Source organism: Bemisia tabaci, chromosome 2 (genome assembly GCF_918797505.1).
Source record: "Bemisia tabaci chromosome 2, PGI_BMITA_v3".
Classification (NCBI taxonomy): domain Eukaryota; kingdom Metazoa; phylum Arthropoda; class Insecta; order Hemiptera; family Aleyrodidae; genus Bemisia; species Bemisia tabaci.
Genome location: NC_092794.1, coordinates 21860803 through 21879736, shown reverse-complemented (window position 1 = coordinate 21879736; position 18934 = coordinate 21860803). Strand labels below are relative to the sequence as shown.

The following is an 18934-nucleotide window of genomic DNA, read 5'->3' as shown; positions in this document are numbered from 1 at the left end:
GATAAGCTAAAAATATTAAGATTTTTCCAAACAGCAACTTTTTACAGTCGATATTAACAGGGATATTTTGCTTTGAAAAACTCAGTCTTTGATGTCATCCACTGCGATAATGACACCCATGGTTTTTTCCTCCTTGGTTTTATCCGTGTTTTAAGTCCAGTAACCAGTGTATACTGAATGAATCCAAAGAGGAAGAAATTAAGGGTGTCACTACCGCGGTGGATGAAGTCAAAAACCCGAGTTTTTCGAAGCGCAAAGTCTCTGTTAATATTGAATATCAAAAGTTGCTGTTTGGACAGATAAGTCTTAATAGTTTTAGCTAGTCCACAAGAATAAACCATCTAAACGTAAATTCTGTGACCAGCACATCAGACCCATTGAAATGCTTGGGAAATTTCAAAAGTCTCAATGATTTCTTCACATTTTTTTAAAGAAACATACTGCATGGTAACCATCAAGTTTTCCGATGAAGTCTTTAAACACTTTTGGAGACTTAGCGATTGGTTTTCTTTCTTCCTCTATGAACAGAGTAATATTAATGTAAGGGGAGTGTTATAATGCAGGAAGTGTCTCAGAAAAAGATTCCTGAATCGCACAGCGATTTTTGGTGCGAAACCGAGAATCAAAACTGGTCAAGTAAAACTAGAGACAAATGAGAGAGCAAAGATAAATGAAGTGCAGGAAAATGTGGAGAGAAGGAACAGTTTTCAGACTGTCTCTTGGAGTCGGGAAAACACACTGTGTCTAATTTGTCATGATTGGAGCCAAAATCCAGCTAACCCAATGCAATACTGCGATTTTTGGAGGCGCTTTGACATGCCTGCCCAAGCAAACAATTCCAATAAGCCAAAAAGTGAGGATACTTATTAAGCCTTGCATACTTTCTCATTCTTTTTATAATCCTAGGAAAACATAAATTACATTAGCATTTTCCTGAGGATGTGTGCTTTGTGGTAATGATGAGAATTTTTCAAAATATTTTGTTTTACATTATTTTCATTCTATTCGCAGGCTTTTGTTATTAGTAGGGGGCGGAGGGACGGACATCATATCCGGACTTCATGAAGTAATGAGAAATGATGAAAAATGCTGTTTCAAGGTCTGCGACAGTAACATCATGTCTTAAGATTTTCTTTAAGAGCTTTGTACGTGGTTCTACGTTGACATAAATAGGTTTCTTAATGCTCCTGATGATCTTCAATATTCAGCAACAAAAACATAATGATAGCTATTGTATTTTCAAGAAAAACACGGTTGATTTCACCTCTGGGCAGCAAAAAAAAATTAAAATTCGAAAAGCTGAAAGTAGGAATAATAGAGGAATAAGCCAGAAAGAACTGAAACATGAGGATTCAAACTGCAAAACTTGCTACAGTGGGCTCGGTTGAGAAATGGTTCACCCGGAAGCTTGTTTTTAAAGTTCATCACAAACATTTCCTATATGTATGAGTAATTTTTCACAGAAAATTCGTACAGTTTTAGCATTTCTGTACCGATCCTTCGAAATCAGTGCTTTTTCAGAAACTCTTTACTAATTCTGTTCAATAGACACCCTGGTCTGTGAAGTGAAATTTTTCCGTATCAAACACTGATCAAAAATAAGGTGACAGGGACAGAAGTGTCGTCCTTGCAACATAATTGCAACAGAGTTTAAGGGGGAGAAATATAAGAGGAAGACACATTAATGACCAATGAAACCAAATGACCAAATGTTCATTGATAAACCGTATGAAAATCCAACTAACAATCACCCTCCGATTCGACCACGAGGAACACCTTAAAAAATTAGAATAATTCATCTCCATCTAAGTAAAAGTGAAAAAGTCCACAAACAAATCTTCCGCAAAAAAAAGAGAAAAAACCTTCAAATAAAAGAAAAATGTCATGTTTTTTTAAGTTAAATTTTCTCCTTCAGAAATCAAAGATGCAACAAAAACAGCTAGAGGGTTTGTTGGAGTACATTTGAGGAGTGTATGCGATCCCCCTCATAGACCAAATAAGAATTTGTGCAGAGTATGAAAACTTTCTTTTGAACTCTCAGGGACACGACAGGCCCATTTTCAACACCAAAACAAAAAACAAAGCTAAACACCTACAAATCTCAGTCCAGGCTTGATCAGAACTTTAATTTCACTAGAGATAAATGAAGAGATTAAGCACCTGGATAAACAATAAGATTTAAAAAGAAACAAAGAAAGATTGAGGAAACAAAGAAAGGGTGTCTACAGACTTTGCAGGAAAAATACCCCTGACTTTTTCAGGGTTTCACCTCACCAAAATGATCTAAATTCCCTAATTTTTCATAACACCAATGTGGACCCGTAGTGAATAAAAAATTTTTGACAAAAGTTTCACTGTAAATGACAGAGAAGAAGTGTGAACTTTTTTTCAGGTATTTAACATTCAATTGACTAAAATGGCTACTTCTCCTTAAAATTATTCCTCTATTCCTATTCACAGTATGTATTACTCATGGCATTTAACCCCCCACCAGACCGAGACTCAGCTTGATTGTGTGGACATCAAAGATTTCTTTTCGTAGTTCAAGTTTCAAGATTTTTCAACTTTCCAGTTTTTATTGGAAAGTTCCCTAATTTCCATGACTGTAAGAAATGCCCTATTAAAATAATTTTCCAGGTATTCAAGAACTGTAGACACCCTGTAAGATTCTGAATTTCTTACCTTGTAGTAGACATCTGGAACATACTGCTCATTAGAAGATTCTCGAATAAAGCCCAGTTCTGGAGCATCCTTGGTTGGAACAAGACAATTGTGCCGCACTAGAGCTGTGCACTGATTTGAAACACCATACCCTTCCATAAAAACTTGGTTATTTGAATCACCTGTAGCAAAAAACACATAAAATTTACAAAATGTTCACTATTTTCTCATCATTCTAAGCTATCTAACAAGCACATTGCTTCAATGACGAATCTTGTATTGTTCATTGTTCCTATCAAATTGGCTGATTTGACTGTCTTTGATAGGTTCTGCAGAGACAACATTTATGTCATTTGAACAACAAGACCTCTCAATTGAATCGGTGAAAATGAATATACACCAACTCAAAAAAATGAAAATGTTCAAGAGATACAAAAAACTGCACAGTAGGTGAAGAAATTGCGAAAATTAAGAAACAGCTTTTTAGTGCCAGACGACTATTACTTTGGGATGCTTTAAAGGCCCAAGTTGATGCAGATGCCCCATCTTCAATGGCTATTATGAAAATTGAGCATCTTCAATGAAGAATGGACATTTTTAAATTTCCGAATCGGTACGATTTCATTCTCACAGATTCAATTAATACATCCACTAAATCTTTGTAGAGAACGCATGAGTTCAGCTCACAGGAGAAGACCAAGTATGCTTCATAAGAATGTGTCTACTATTGTGAATCCTATTCTTTTATGCAAACACATGCATGTATATTACCTACAATTCTAAAGAAAGTCTCTTTATTACATGGCTAAGTATGCAATAAACACCAAATACTTTGGTAAGAAACATGCTAATATTAAATATAAGGATATCCCAAAAAGTGTATGCCCCCTTGTAGCCTCGCCTGGAAGCGCCCTCAGTGGAGAATCACTGTATGCTCCACTATCTGAGGGTGGCCCTCCTTAAGGCTGCTAATAAGCCTTAAGAGACCTTTCTCTTAAGGCTACACTCTACTAGCTGAGAGAAGCCTCAGTTCCACCTTATTACAGCTCTTTCCCACTGGTTGGAGGGTTCCCCTTTCTATTACTTATTAAAGCTACGCCCCACGGGTAGAGGAACTCTTTTTAGGGTCTCAACATCACCAATGTGTACCTCCAATGCCAACAACATCAATCCAACCTTATAAACCATAGAGCATAGATGCATAGAGCAACAGAAGAAAACGAGAAAAATCAAGATAAATCTAGATAAACTGGGGTACACCTCTTTAAAATATGATAAACAAAAAGAGATCTGGATGAATCCCGATGAGACAAAACAGACTGGAAGAAATTGGGAAAAAACAAATCACCCACTGATTTGACCAGGGCACTGTAAAAGCAAGCTAAATTAAAAAAAAAAAAAATCTGGTTGATTTTAATTTGCTGAGCCGCAGATGTACTCGAATCTGACCCAGGACTTTAATTATGGTAAGAAAAATTTTTTGTGAATGAAAACTTACCAGTAACGCAAACTGTGACAAACTTAGATCCAAAATAGCCACTAGGTGAGAATCTGCAGGGATTCGGATGCAAGTTCTGAAAATGACCTGCCATTATGCATTCTTGAGCAGTTAAAAAATGGCTATCTATATTACGAACATGTTTAACCTGTAAAAGAGAGCAAAAGAATGAAAAATCAATGAAAAAACAAACATAGAATGATTGCAGGAAGGTTAGAAATTGAGAAATGAAAAAAAGCTGAAACAATAAAAAACCTGAAAAAATGGTGTGAAATAATAATCCTGAGATAAGATACATCAACATTTGACACACTATTAGTATTGTTCTGATGGAGCCGCAGTAGTATACCCAATCTTGGCAGTGTTTTCATGACCTTTCTCAGCTCAGAAACAGAAAATCGGGAAGCTAAGGTTGAGACAAGTTGAGACAAGTAAGTCCCACACGCATACCAAAATGTCAGATTGGTCCAAAATAGTGTTGAACCAAATAGTATAACGAATAGGAATAGTAATAAATCACCATCTTTTTGAGAAACTCATGGAAAAACACAGTTTTTGTGATTAAGACTGAAAATACTGAGAACCCAATAATTAGATTAATGAATGGATATGTTCATTAAAGAGATTAAGTGATTAAGTGATCAATCTTCAAACCGGGGCAAAAAACTTTCCAAAATGATTCCAATTTCTATCTTGTGAACTCTTCCTGTTTGACTACAAATGACTCTGGAAATATTTAGCTTGATCAGAACATTTAAACCTATCTCTCCTCAAGAGGTGTTCGATCACACACCCAAAATGATTGTAAAAATGAGGAGCGGTTGAACATGTTTGCAAAAAATTGCGCGAATAAAAGAATGAATGAAAAAATGCGCCGGGTAGATAATGCCAGCAACACAGCCGTAATAGTTTTTAGGGTAGACTTCATGCAATGTAATTGGAGACACTACTGGAATAACAATCTACAGCTGAAATTATTCTCCAGGTTAGTTTACCTTGTTGCTGTGCATTACTAAAAATAAAAGACACTGTCACGAAACCAAGGGCCTTCATGTTGCTGTGGTTCCAGATTCATGCAAATGAAACATCATCTAACCAATAGGTTTTACAGCTTTTATAAATGATCGAATTTCAAAACTTCCAAAGATCTTACTGATCACCGCAATCAATACACATCATGAAATCACCACCTTAGTATGTCTTTGTATGATAACTTTGCAATGCTTTGATTTAAGAAGGCCTTTTCCCTGGAAACATCTAAGTAATGTTAAAATCAGCATTGGTAGGAACTTTGACTCAGTTCGATAAAACCGCCGATCCTGAGCGCATACAACAGATTGGGATTACACTGTATTCAATTGCAATTAAGTCAAGGAGACGTCCTTTAACAGGAAAACTTGATGAAAACATCTTTGACTAGGTATACTCACAGTTCCTTTTTGTAAATCATCTGCCAGCAGATCAGTAAAAATCCAACCAACTTTTCGCAAACCTAATTGCTTTGCTAACTCATCAACCAAAGGCTCTTTCTCATCTGGACATAGGACAACTTTATCTCTGGTGCTTTCCTGTAAAGTACAAGTTTGAAAATCATTAGTGACCAAAAATGATTGGATAGTGTCTGTGTTTACGTCCTTTATTCACTGTTTCACATTTTTATTCCCAATGCACAGAAAAAATTGAAAGAATAATAAAATTCTGGCAATCTTCAGCTTCCTACATAAGTTTCTGCGAAACCAGGTTTTTAAAGATTTTTTATTCAAAACCTGCTCCTCCAAAATCTAATGTTGGAAATTTTTCATTACATTTCCTGGACATTTTATGCTAAAGAACTATCTCTCCTTACTGCTGAATGGCTAAACACACACAGGGCAAAGCCTGATCGTCGCTGAGGGAGACTTAAAGTGAGTGCTTAACACAGCTGAGAGTTGTTTTTCTTAATCATGATCGTCCACCCAAAAAGAAACCTTGGTTTAAAAAAAAAAAAAACTCAATACTGAATTGTTGATACTCAGAGCATGGCAAAATAATTTACAAATGAAAGTTTTCAGACAAAAACTGATCAAAAATTTGTTGTCACAGCAGTGAGGTTGGTTCAGATGATATATTCTATTTGAGCTGTGTATGTTTTCAGCTTTATTTACAGGCTTAATATATACGATGATGTGTATTATGATTTTGTATTTAAGTTTTTACAAATAGACGTGGTAGCATCATTGGAGATTCTACTTCACAAAAATGAGCAAAGCGAGCTGAACATTGGGTATCACTAATATTCATTGAAAAGTAGGACAACTTAATTCTTATTTTAAGATTTTCTGACTAGTTTTCCTGGAGGTAGAACTGTTAAATTTTGTCAGGCTACTTTTTAAGAGACAGAACACTATTTAGCAGAGCCAGGATCTGCCACACAAACCTGAGGAGGCTCGTAGATCACAGCAACAGTAGCTCTGATGCCTAAGGGAACATCTGTGTGTACTTCGTAATGACCATATAAAAAGCCAATTCGTTGATGTCCTGTTGTCCGCCAATAATTTAAAAACCGCTCGACTAAATGAGGATTCTCAAACTGAACATTGTCTACGTGCCTATATGCCTGAAAAGTAGAAATCGATTCAAATTAGAAAAAACCTTAAGATCAATGGTAAAGCAGAGAATAAGCGGAAAATTTGACTATTACAGCTATGTTAGAGGTTTTAATTCACTTAAATATGCATTCACCCATGATGAGGTTCAATAATCCGTATCTTAAGAAAATTTACTGTGTTATTATTTGTTGACTGCATTACAAAATCAGTAGCACCAATCCTTGAAACTGCTTTTCACACAGCAATTTAAGTGAAACTTATGAACTGAAAATTCTGCTTCTCTTCCATTTGTTTGAAATAAAGTAATTTATGGCTGATAAGAGCCAAATTCTAAGACCTTTTAAAAAATAATTTTTGGAATTTTCAAAGTTTTTTACTGATTTAGGAATAGACAAAAACAGAAAATTGATACTTCACTTTTACTTATACAGGCTATAGCAAATTCATTAAAATGCTCAATACCACAAAGATTTTCAGTTGCCCTGCCAAAGTGCCATTCTTGAGAAAAAACTTTTATATTTATAGAAATTTAAAGACCCTGATTCAAGCTTGCTCAGTGGATCTGCTGCAAACAAAACATAGTTCCAACTATGTACAAGCTCTGTAGGTACAATTGCATTAAGTACGATATTCTGTTGGGCACATAAGAAACATCTAAAATAAACTAAAAAAAACGTACAACTTGGGGAAAATGTCATGGCTCACAGATTTTCAAATTTACCACATCTGCAGGCACTTCATTCTTAGCCACCAGCAATCAGGTAGGCCAACGAAAAATGTTGGAAAGCCTGACCTAATATTGAGGTTATGTTGGAGTTCAAGGGAATTCAAAATTACTTCCTAATTGATGATTTGTCATATTGCAAGTTCGGTGTAAAGGGCTCAACTGCACAACGCCAATATTTTATACCTTTTGTTTTAGCTCGATTTCAAAATAAAGGAGAAAAAAATCCTGTAAGGGTCTGTCCATTAATTACGTACCGTGCTAGGGGGTGGAGAGAATTTCATAATTTTGTGTCCTAGCAAGACAAGGGATGGGAGGATGTCACGCTCAGCGTTGCATAACGGTATGTTCATACTGCATTTTGACTTTTTTCTCCTTTTTTCTGTTAAAGTTTCATAGACTAGTTTTTTTGTATTATTATATCTTGTTTCTTGAAATACAAAGCCTTTTAATTAACAGAGTTTACGTTCCTCCTTCAAGAGAGAAAATTAATTGGAAAAATTGCAAATGAAACTATACGTGAGAAAGATGATAACTGTTCGTGAAAGAGTTTTCTTTATTCAGGGTAGGGGTTAGGTTTTTTCATAATTCTCTCTGAGTACACTAGGTGTACCTGATATCAGTATAAAGTGCATGATGATACCGTCCATTTGAAAATGCATGATACAGACCACAAAAATCGTGCATTACAAAGTCTATCGCAGACACTTCTAACAAGTTCAGCATGATTTTCATGAGATATTGCTTACAAAAAGTGCATTCAGTTCATTTGACTGTATCTGTTATAAATGTCAGCCTTATTAGAAACTTACTTCCTGGCCATGATGAATACTCTCTGAACATTACCATCAGCTGCAGAAGTCGCTGAAGAATTTGTATCGTAGACATTTTTTGTTACTGAATGCGTCATTATAATGACCAGAGTATCATTTCCTTCAACAGAGTGCCAATACGCAGGCACTAAGCGTTCTTGCTAGACTTTCAGACTTCATGAAAGTTAGATTTGAGAAGTTGAGAAGAATACAAGAAAAATGAAATTACCTGTCTGTTCAATGTCACAGCACTTGGTTGACATTTAGAGCATATTCCACGAGGCCATGGTGGATGTCCTTTGCAGCCAGGTTTTATACGACAATTAACCTCCTCCAGACATGCAAATTTTCCTCTGAAAACAAAGTTATATATTGAATTTTGTTTAGTTTGACAACTTGAAGCGCCTCCAACGTGGCAGACAATGATACCTAAATGATTCCAGTTTGCATACATATGAAGTTTATACAGCTGTATTTTAAATCCATCTTGATAGCTTTATGGCTGAATTGTGCCTGCAGGATCAATTACTTTTGGATATTTTGCGACCACATGCTTTTTTAATCTTCACAAATTTAAGGAAAGTTTTGTTCAGTCAGTCTGTCAAAGAGAGGAGAATTTTCCGTTAGACGCCTCTATATTTTGTGACCAATTTTAGTGCAACAATCAAACACTAATACAAGATTATTCTTTGTTTGTACACTCTAACAGTTGAAGAAAAGAAGTTCACAAATGGACAAAAGACGGCCGAATTGAACTGTTCTTGTGAACGACAAAACAACTTTAACAATGTTGAGGCAGCTTCTACTAAAAGCCAAAGATGGAAATGTTACAGTTTTGCAAGTCGTCAGTAAATTCTTGAATATGTTTGTCTTCATGAGTGCGTCTGTACAGCAAGATATTTTGGAATTCTATTTTGATACCCTGGATCGAGTAATCCAGTTCAAAATCAACCACCTTTTCTTGTTGACTTGGCAACTTCAAAATTTGTTTTTGGTGAAGGATCCTCATACAACTAAGTTTGCCCTATGTTTGTGTAAAACAGGTTGCATAACTTGGAACTTGTATTGTTCAGACATTGACAGTGGCTGTATTAGCTGGAGTTTAGAACAAACTGGAGACCTGAGATTTGTTTGAGAGCAGCTAGAATTGCACATTCTAAAATTTTCCAATGGAGATTTTTGAAATTTTGACTGGCAGTATTATTACAATTCTTATTTTTATGTTTCCCCCTAAATAATTAATTTCTTTCCTTTTTTTACCTTTTTAATTCATTAAAAAATCTCCCTCTGACAAGTTGTCGAGAATGAAATTTTAGTTATTTTAAGAAAACTGGAGGTCCGTAGCTTAGTTAGAACTTGACGTACAATGGCCCTTACAATTTTGAAAAAATAAAAAAATAAAATAGAGACCATCTTTTCAGTCGGACCTGATGTTGGTAGAAAATCAAACTATGTTACAGCATACTGCACGAATAAGAAAGTAAGTCATCTAACTATATAATCGGTTTTCAAAAAAGTTTAATTTAAACAAAAAATTAGAGAAAATCTAACCTCTTCTAGGTATGTGAAGTCTTAACTGAAGGAAATTCTTTTGGGGCTTCTGAGCAAGAGAAAAAAATTGAAAAAATATCATCTTTTTCTTCAAGAACTCTGCTAAATCATCAGACAAAGAGCCAAAATTTTTAAAAAAACTGAAACTTTTTCTTTAATTTCAACTGCAGTACCCTGTCATGAACTCAAACTAACTTTAAAAACTAAATTGATACATTCTTGAAACTAATTCCATCAATGAAGACTTAGCATAATTTTAAATTACTCACCGATCAACACCAGCAGTTAATTTCCTCAAGTAAGCATGGAAAGACATGTGTTTAACCTGCTGTTCTGCTAAGTACGATTCGTCAAAAGGTTCCAAAGGCGAACAATGAACGCAGCAAGCGTTACTTCCATGATGACAACTAGAAAAAAACAATAAAACATTTTATACTAATGGAAGAAAGTGCTGATTAATGATGTATTTGAAATGTTTGGACACTTTATCGGGTTGCATGGTGGCAGGTTACTCACTTTATTTTTCAACAGCATCATCGGGACCAAGAAAAATAAAGTGAGCAACCTACTATAGAGCGTTGCTCTGTTTTCTATTGCCCTCAGGTGTGAGGGTGTACTTTTCACTTGATTCTGTTCGTGTTCAACCATTTTGAGTTAATCCAGCTTAAGGTGTCACAGTGGAATAGTTCTTTTCTTCCTAAATACTTGCTTGTTATAACTGCCAGATCTAATAAAGAAAGACTTTCAAGTAATTCTTGGTTCAGTCAGAAGTTCTTAACTGAAAACATCAGCCAAAATTCAACCTGATGATAGGAGATGCGCTCCCAAAGCTAGTACCTCTCTGCTGGAGTGGGCATATGCGCAGGCGAGTGTGTGCCAACATGAAGAGTTAATTTTACCCTGATGTTCGGTTCTCAGGAATCACACTTCTAATTTTATTTTCAATTTTCACAAGTCTGCAATTCGCCATTGAATTTAGAATAAACCTGATGATGGACTGGAAAAGTTTTGAAATTATCATGGTCAACTGATGATGCTATTTCTTTGCTGACATCAACAACATTGGAGTAATAATCATCATGCATAATCTCCTACGTTTTCCTCAAATCAAAAAATCACATCATGCTCCTGACAAATCTTACAAATGGCTCCTCATTACAAATTAGATTTCTCTAAAGAGACTCAAGACCGAAGTTAACTTTGGGCGTATTTTTCAATTGTTTTGTGTTGCCAAAAAATTTCTATGAATCAATAACAAACAAACAAATGGGTCTGTTGCACGCGAGAGGCACAGCCAAGTGGATACCCCTTCTGCGGGTAAAATCACTCGAAAATCTCGTTGGAAGCGTCAAAAACATCTGAAACCCACTCCTAAAATTTTGAAGACTTTTAAGATGTTCCCAACGTAATTTTCCGGCGATTTTTTCCTTAGAGAATCTGTTTACTTGGCTGCATCTCTAGCAAGCAACACTCATTTGGATTTGAGAGGCAACATGAGTCGTGACCAAATAAATTATACCAAATGAACTGAATTCTAAATATTCTCAAATGAATGAATGAATGAATGAATGAATGAATGAAGAAACACTTACAACTTTTCATCCCGCTTTCGCTTTACTTTGCCGTCCATTTTCCATAACTGCAAATCTACATCGTCTTCTACTACACCATTGGTGTTTCGAACCAACATGGAGGCTGATAAGCTTGCTCCAACATTACCTAAGTTTTCACCTGAAAAATAATATTATGAATTCCTTTTATTCAATAAAATTTTTAAAAAAACTCACTTGCGTGTAAAATACTTATTTGCGGACACGTTTCGCCTGCTCGCAACTTTGGCATCGTTAAGGAACTTCAGTAATTTTGCCTTAATTTAACTTCGTTCTTACTATACTTCAGCAATGCATGACCAGATATTTGCTAAAATTCAGAGATGAATTTCTTACAAACAGCACTATATGTAGAATCTCAGTGCGTTCAACAGGATTTTCATTTAGAATGATACGAAGAGAAACCACAATCATGTTCCATCTTTGATAAAAAAAAATAGAGTTCCATGGGGCAAAAGTACAGTTCCAACAAGTAGTTGGTCAGTATTTCTTATTAATGTATCATTTTTTTTTCACTGTATGAAAAAATGTAGAATACAGACTTGCTTTCTGAGAGATTGTTTAACCATCATTAATGAAAAGTACAAGCACAAAAATTAAATCAATGTGCTGAGGAGGGGTGTAACATAGAGAGTCACATACCTGAAGAAGAATTTTTTACATGATTTGTGCCAGAGGTGCTTGGCAGGCTCGGATCGGGACAGCTCCACAGATTGCCACTATTCAGAGCTGACAAGAATACGGTGTCCCCATGATTCAGACCCAATTCACTTACACAGTGACTTCTTGAAGATGTTATCTCTTCTTTCCTTGTTCTGTCTTTGTGCAAAGTAAAGGAATAGTTCGGCAATCCAAACCCTTCTTGAACCTAAAAAGCAAGAGCCAGTTATAAATATAATTGTTCTACTATTATTCTACATTGAGGTTACATAGGATTAAACCTTTTAATAAGGAAAAAAGGGATAGCTAAAGGTAGGTAGAGCAATAAGGCTCTTGTATAACTCAAGGACTTTTAATTTAAGTAATATTTCGTAGGTAAATCTTCGCGAAAAACTTTATGATGTTACCCATTTTCACTGCAACAAATTTTCAAGCTCAAATTAGCACCGAAAGTTGAGATCTTGATAGAGAGAATTGCCAACCTTATACTGAGGGTCCACCTCTACATCCAGTTAATCTCGACATGCATAAATAGGGAGCAAATACATTGCAGGGTTGCCACTGCAAGGATTCCATGGTTGCAGCCAAGACAACCCTGTTAATGTATCCTCCCCATTTATGCATGGAGAGTTCAACAGGATATAGAGATGAGCTTCATCGCAGCCTCAATTTTGGGAACTTTTTTTTTTTAACAAGTTTGTTTAAAAATTCATTGCCACCATTATCTTTCACATAAAATTTAATGAGAAAAAGTACTTAAACTGCAAATCCCTTTCGGACGCAAAAACTTCCGTGGACAAGAGGGTAGTTTTCGCACCATTCAGAAACGGGTGCTTTAAAGTTCTCCTGTGCTTGAGTGCTACCCTGACAGTTTTTTTATGCAGGCAACCCTTGAATTTTTTTAACATGAGGGGGGAGGATTTTCTTGAAAGAAGAGTCTCATGATGGGGCGAGGGGGTGTGAAGGTGAAAAGGACATTACTGGTCTCAACAGCTGATTTTGACACAGTAAAAATACACGTGCTGACTTATTGACAAGAGGTCTTAGTCTTGATGTTAAGTTCAAACATTGATTGTTAGTCATCCACTTCCCTCTCTTTGAAGAAAACCTACAATTAGTTTAGTAGTAGATTCAATTTTTGAGAGGTGCAGGTATAGTTTTTGAGTTCATAGGAGAGATGTCCGAGATTCCGTGATACCTACATTTGAAAAGTTTGGAAAACAAGGCGCACAAGTGCAGTTTCAGAAATTCGAGACTAGAAATTAGAGCCCAGCCGTCTCAGCTGCGTGTTGTAGCTTGTTATGCTTGTAAGTAAACAGGTGAGGTACAAGAAAATGACTGGACCTCACTAAAAGCACATTAGATAAAAACAGGAAGGAGAGGCAAAGAGGAAACATAAATCCGGACCATTTTGTGTTTTTTAGTGTTGAAAAAGGCTGAAAATTTCAGAAGATGTTCATGAAGGTGTGAGACAAACACTTGTAAATTTTGAAGGTATTCAGAACACTCTATAGGTCCGAGAAAAGCCCAGAACTTCAAACTCTTTTTTTTTTCTTCTTTTTTAAGTAATAAAAACCACACTGATGTACCCTGTCTTCCTAGCGCCTCATTTGGACAGATTTACCCAAAATCAGCCTAACTACATCAGACGTCACCTTATTGCCTCTCGTATTTAATTCTTTTGACAGCAAACTGAGTAACTTTCTAACTTGAAATTTTGGGAGTTAACTCTTAATGACCGCGGGAAATTCACACAAAATTTCAAAACTTTGTGTAAATTAAGTTTTTTGTAGACCAAATAAAACATGAGAAAAAATCAGGAACTGTCAAATGCTCTTACACTGGTTCTAGCTAAATCCATCCATTTTGCCTTGGTATGTTGAGCCTTTGTCAGAGTATTACTTCGTAGGAGAATCACCTCCTTGCAAACCACATTTCAACGCTCATTCTAGAGTGTTGAGTTAATTTTTCCGGTGAAGTCTTCAGCAAAAGTTTTCAGAATAGTTTCGACTGGCAGAGCATCATGAGTCAGCTTTAACATTCAGATTCAATACCTTAGATTCTTACCCTTTCGATACAAACCAAAATGTTAAGTTCCCCAGCCTACTATCCAATAATGTATAAATCTTGTGATAAAATTTAAAAAAACTTACTTTTTCAAAAAGTTTCACAGAGGTGTCAGAGGGATCTACTTCCACTCTTTTTGTCCCTTCTGATGACTGGACTCTCAAAATCTGAAAAGACAAGAATATGTTATAAAACTTAATTGGCACCTAACTTTTCATTCCCTCTCTAACATTGCTTGGTGAAGTAGCTAGCCTGGTGGATTGGCGTCAATCAACAGAAGTTATTTACAGTTATGAGAGATCCGAAGATGGACGTTACTCCTAAAAAACTACGCTATATATGAAAAATATTTTTTACATTTTTCATAATAGGAGGATCATTTTGATATATGTAATGATGTTCAATTAAGTGCCTAACTAGGCACAGCTTATCATATTCATTCAATTGATTATTTTCAAGCAAGGGCGACATCACACCTGGCAAGAGGCTAAAAGCTCTTTGTGTTCAGCACATTCAATCCTCAGATGAACAAATAATTCTCTCGGTTCCAATCTTGAGCAAAACAAAGGGTACAGTAAAAAGGCCTCAAAAAAATTACTTGTGATGGAAAATGGATCTGTCCCTACATAAAGATCACAAATCAGCATTCTCACTGTGCATCCAATTACTTTGAAATTAAGGTAGGAAACTACTATCTAGTACATCAAAATAAGGGGACAGAATTTAATCTCTTGGGAAAACTGTATTTCTCAGGTTCTCAGAGAGTTTCCAAATTTATTCAGCCCAGAAAATAGGAAAAATGGCTGGTAATGACAGAAAATTCCCAAGCATAGTAATTAATTGATATTGCAAATTTCGAAAATATGAAGGCTAATTAAATGTCTGCTAACCATCTGACTTTGACAACTAATACTGATTAGGAATTTCTTCACACAGAGATCGTTCACGAGAGGAGACATTTTCATTAAAAAAGATTTGGATCTTAAAAATCATAGATTTGAAACTCATCATAGGAAAACTGATGATAAGTGCTCCAGCAAGAGTCCGATGCGAATGGAGAATACATTCACTCTTACAAAAATCGCTTATGTAGTTAGGTCATGTATGAGACCGCTCCAGCCTCTGATTTTTTTAATTCGAGTGGAGTAATTCATTGATCATCTGAAAATTTCCTAGCCCAGGAAATGAGTGATGAGCTGAAAAATCATTCTGTCCAGAAAATTCTTTTTTCTTCCGTAAGGAACAAATTTTTTGAAGTGTCGAATTTATGACAGAATAATGATCATTAGATAACAAAGGAGAGATGACCAAGAGCTTCACCAGTCAAAAACGCTCATCCTCGAAGAGCGAATATTCCTGGGAAATATGATAAGAAAGGAGCATAAACTACAGTAATCGTTCAAAAATTTTCTCCGCCTAATAATAGGTGGGAAGAGAAAATAGAGTGATTTCGACATGACTAAGCAACTGCATTACCTGTAAGGCAGACTAAGTGAGGTTATGTGTATCACAGATAAAACGAATTTAACTATTCTTATCGGGATTAAAAGAAAATGACCGAGAAGTCGGTAATATACTTACGATTTTTTTGGCCATCTCGACGATTTTTTAACAATTAACCTGTGGAAATTTCACATCATATCATGCTCAAAAACCATTGCAGTGGCATCAAACCACACTGTCTCCTTCTTGGATCTGAATCAAAGACATAAAGACGGAGCGCTCGTATCTAAAAGCACGGGGAAAAAGTGAAGCTAGGTTCGGCGCTGCGCGCTTGTGTGAGTGTGTAAATGAGCGCGGGAATCCATGGCGGCAAACGGAAATTTGATTTGAACTTGTCCTCTTGATTTTTCCTTATTTCTTCTTCGAAACGTGTTTTAAATGCTTAAAACGATTATATTAAGAAAGTTCGGTCTGCGTCCTAATATATTACACCTATTTTTGCTCGGTAACAGGCAGTAATCTCAGATAAAGTTAGTTTTTCTTCTGCTTATGGTGGTTCTGCAGGTTCAAACAGGCCGTTACAGTTCTAGATCTACGTTACTCTCAAATGAAATCAGTCGGTCGACGACGGACCGAAACTAACCTAAAGTTAATAAAATATGAGTGTGTACCTGAATTTGGGCAAAAATCAACCTAAAATACTTTGTTTCCGCAATTTTATTTATTAGTTCCCGCCCTACATTTGAATTCAAACTTGTCCCGATTTCGCCGCCAATCCTCTAGCCAATAGTAGAGGTGATTGAAAGGAAGCTCTAGAAGCTTCATTTTTTGCTTTTAGTGCTCCGTCTTTATGTCTTTGATCTGAATACACCAGGGCTGCCGATACTCGGACTCACATTTCGCGAATTTTTTACTCACACGCTACTCACCAATCTAAAATTTACTCACTTGCTTCTCACTGATCGCGATTTTACTCACTTTTACTCACCGTTCTCAATTCTACTCACTTTTTACTCACCATTTCCCGATTTTACTCACATTGACATTGTTTTCACTCACCCGATTACTCATCGTTTTAAATTTTACTCACCGATTACTCACACAAATTGCGCCAAAAATGGAGAATTACTGAGAATTACCCATGGATTTTGCATTACTCACGATTACTCACGGATCGTCGGATTACTCACCAATTACTCATTACTCACGTTTTACTCACCGTGCTCAAATTACTCACGATGTGAGTAATTACTCACGAATCGGCAGCCCTGGAATACACTGTGCACACACACACACAAACCAAACACACACTCACACTCACAAAACGTACACAAAAAACTGCTGTTCACGAAGCAGAGGCTGCATTCGCCTCGTAATGACTAGAGTCCCTTTATACCCAGAGTTAAGACAACTCACTTTTGGTTGGGCTGAAAGTGGCCTAAAAAAAAATCCAATTCTGATTGGTTCTCGCTCATGGAGGCCGAAACGAGTGCACCAAGATGGCGGTACCTCGAATGTGAACAAGAATAATAAAAAATATTACCTGATTGTGGTTTATCAAGAGTAAATTTTTATTTCCATCGGTCTAAAATGAAAATAGATTAAGAAATTATTCACAAACCAATCTAATTTTCGTTTTAATTGATCAATTTGTTGATGTTGTTGTTTTTGTGTGACAGACAATCGCAGGATTCCTGATCCTTATCCCTCAATATCGTTCGTTTGGGTGCACTCGTTTCGGCCTCCATGGCCAGCCAAGGCCGGCTGCCAGTCAAGGCCGGCTGCCAGTCAGCTGATAATCGAGTTGTCTTAACTCTGGGTATAAAGGGACTCTAGTAATGACGAGTATACTCGTCAGACCATAGAGTACTCTATGATCAGGACATATCTCAGCTGACGAGTCAACTTGCGCCATCTGTCGGCGTTGCGACGCTTGAAATGCCATCTATTAGCAAAGTGGAAAAACACGACCAAAACAATCGCGTAACAACGCCGACAGATAGCGCGAATTAACCAAATTAACATATGAACTCTTCAACTAACAATAAGATTATGTCCCAGGTGCGCGCTGACGAGTAGGGTCCACTTTCTCCACCCCTCCTATTTCCAATTTTATCTATTTATAATAATTATTTTTACATCTAATAACACCGATCCCGAAAAGAGCCTCTTTTGAAAAAAGGGTTATAGAAGAACAGTGGATTATCAAAACCAGTGTTTTAAAATATGGCTATTTGCTAGAATTGCCTTGTTTTCCTACAAATTATGCTTATCACTTAGGTATGCAAAGTGTTCCATAAATCAACTTTTTTAATTAATGAAAAAACTGAACCAATAAAATTTTCTCTTAAATCTCCAGTCTGACCTGAAGAAAAGAGGCAAAAGAAGTAAATCTCAACTGACGAACAAGATGGCCAATGAACTGACCCATTCGTATTTATAAAAAATTTTTTACTTAGTAATTTTTTTCGTGCAGATCATTTCGAAACAGCTCTTCCCTTGACTCTCTGTCAACCTTGTTTCTTGTTAAATGCTCATTTTTACCTGTCTGCATCTGGAGTATATTGTTCCCTTCAATTTTTGGATGTTTGTTTGAGTGTTCCATTATTGCGTACCTACTGAGCTTGTAAGCACCTAGAATGTCAAAATTGTAAATCCCATCTGTCTATATTATAAGTGCTTACTCTTTTTCAAGTTACTTGACACATTTTTTTAAGTGCATCATCTACATCTAAAATTTAGAAACGAATAAATTGGAAATCAAAATATGGTGATGATAATCAAATATCTTTGTTGGTTTACAATTGAGTTTTTTGGTTTTTTTTTTTAGTTAATGTTCTTGTCCTTTCTTACTTGTTGAGAATACATCTAGTTAGCCACAGGGGAAAGTTATGAAAATGTCTGTCATTGTTCCTGCAACTACATACAAATAGTTTTATTAGCGACATCCTCGACTTCCATCTCCATTAATTTCAAAGGGTCTTCTGGTAACTATGGTCGGGCTTCAGTTGCACATACTTACACATAGTTATTTTAGTAAGGTGATTCCAGGATTTGTCAATCTGTGGATCGAAAACACTTTGATAAATAACTATGAGTTTTATTGGGGTTATTTTAAAAAAAGCGGATCCACAGGAAGTATATCTGCATCTCAAGAGTGCCCGATTAAATTTTTAAGCTGAAAAACTGAAGAATAAAATCAACAGTAGGTAAGTATACAAGAAAAAATTTCATGGATTGTGAAATTTTTTCAGAAGTATTTTTGACATTTTATTTTAAGCTTTTTGACCCCAAAATTTAATTATATTTCCTTGAGAAAT

General features: G+C 36.0%; 1 protein-coding gene across 1 annotated transcript in view; it reads right to left on the bottom strand.

The window, feature by feature from the left end:
- The window catches only part of Npl4 (nuclear protein localization 4), a 44694-nt gene extending 27691 nt beyond the window's left edge, over window positions 1–17003 (bottom strand). The window contains exons 1-11 of the mRNA XM_072296926.1: window positions 16890–17003; window positions 15753–15872; window positions 14258–14338; window positions 12087–12312; window positions 11427–11565; window positions 10104–10241; window positions 8513–8636; window positions 6576–6755; window positions 5590–5727; window positions 4160–4307; window positions 2683–2843 (exon numbers count right to left, since the gene is read on the bottom strand). Of these exons, the coding sequence (XP_072153027.1) occupies window positions 2683–2843; window positions 4160–4307; window positions 5590–5727; window positions 6576–6755; window positions 8513–8636; window positions 10104–10241; window positions 11427–11565; window positions 12087–12312; window positions 14258–14338; window positions 15753–15767 (1350 nt within the window). The 5' untranslated portion in view covers window positions 15768–15872; window positions 16890–17003. The remainder of the gene's footprint in view (window positions 1–2682; window positions 2844–4159; window positions 4308–5589; window positions 5728–6575; window positions 6756–8512; window positions 8637–10103; window positions 10242–11426; window positions 11566–12086; window positions 12313–14257; window positions 14339–15752; window positions 15873–16889) is intronic.
- Between the last annotated feature and the right edge of the window lie 1931 nt (window positions 17004–18934).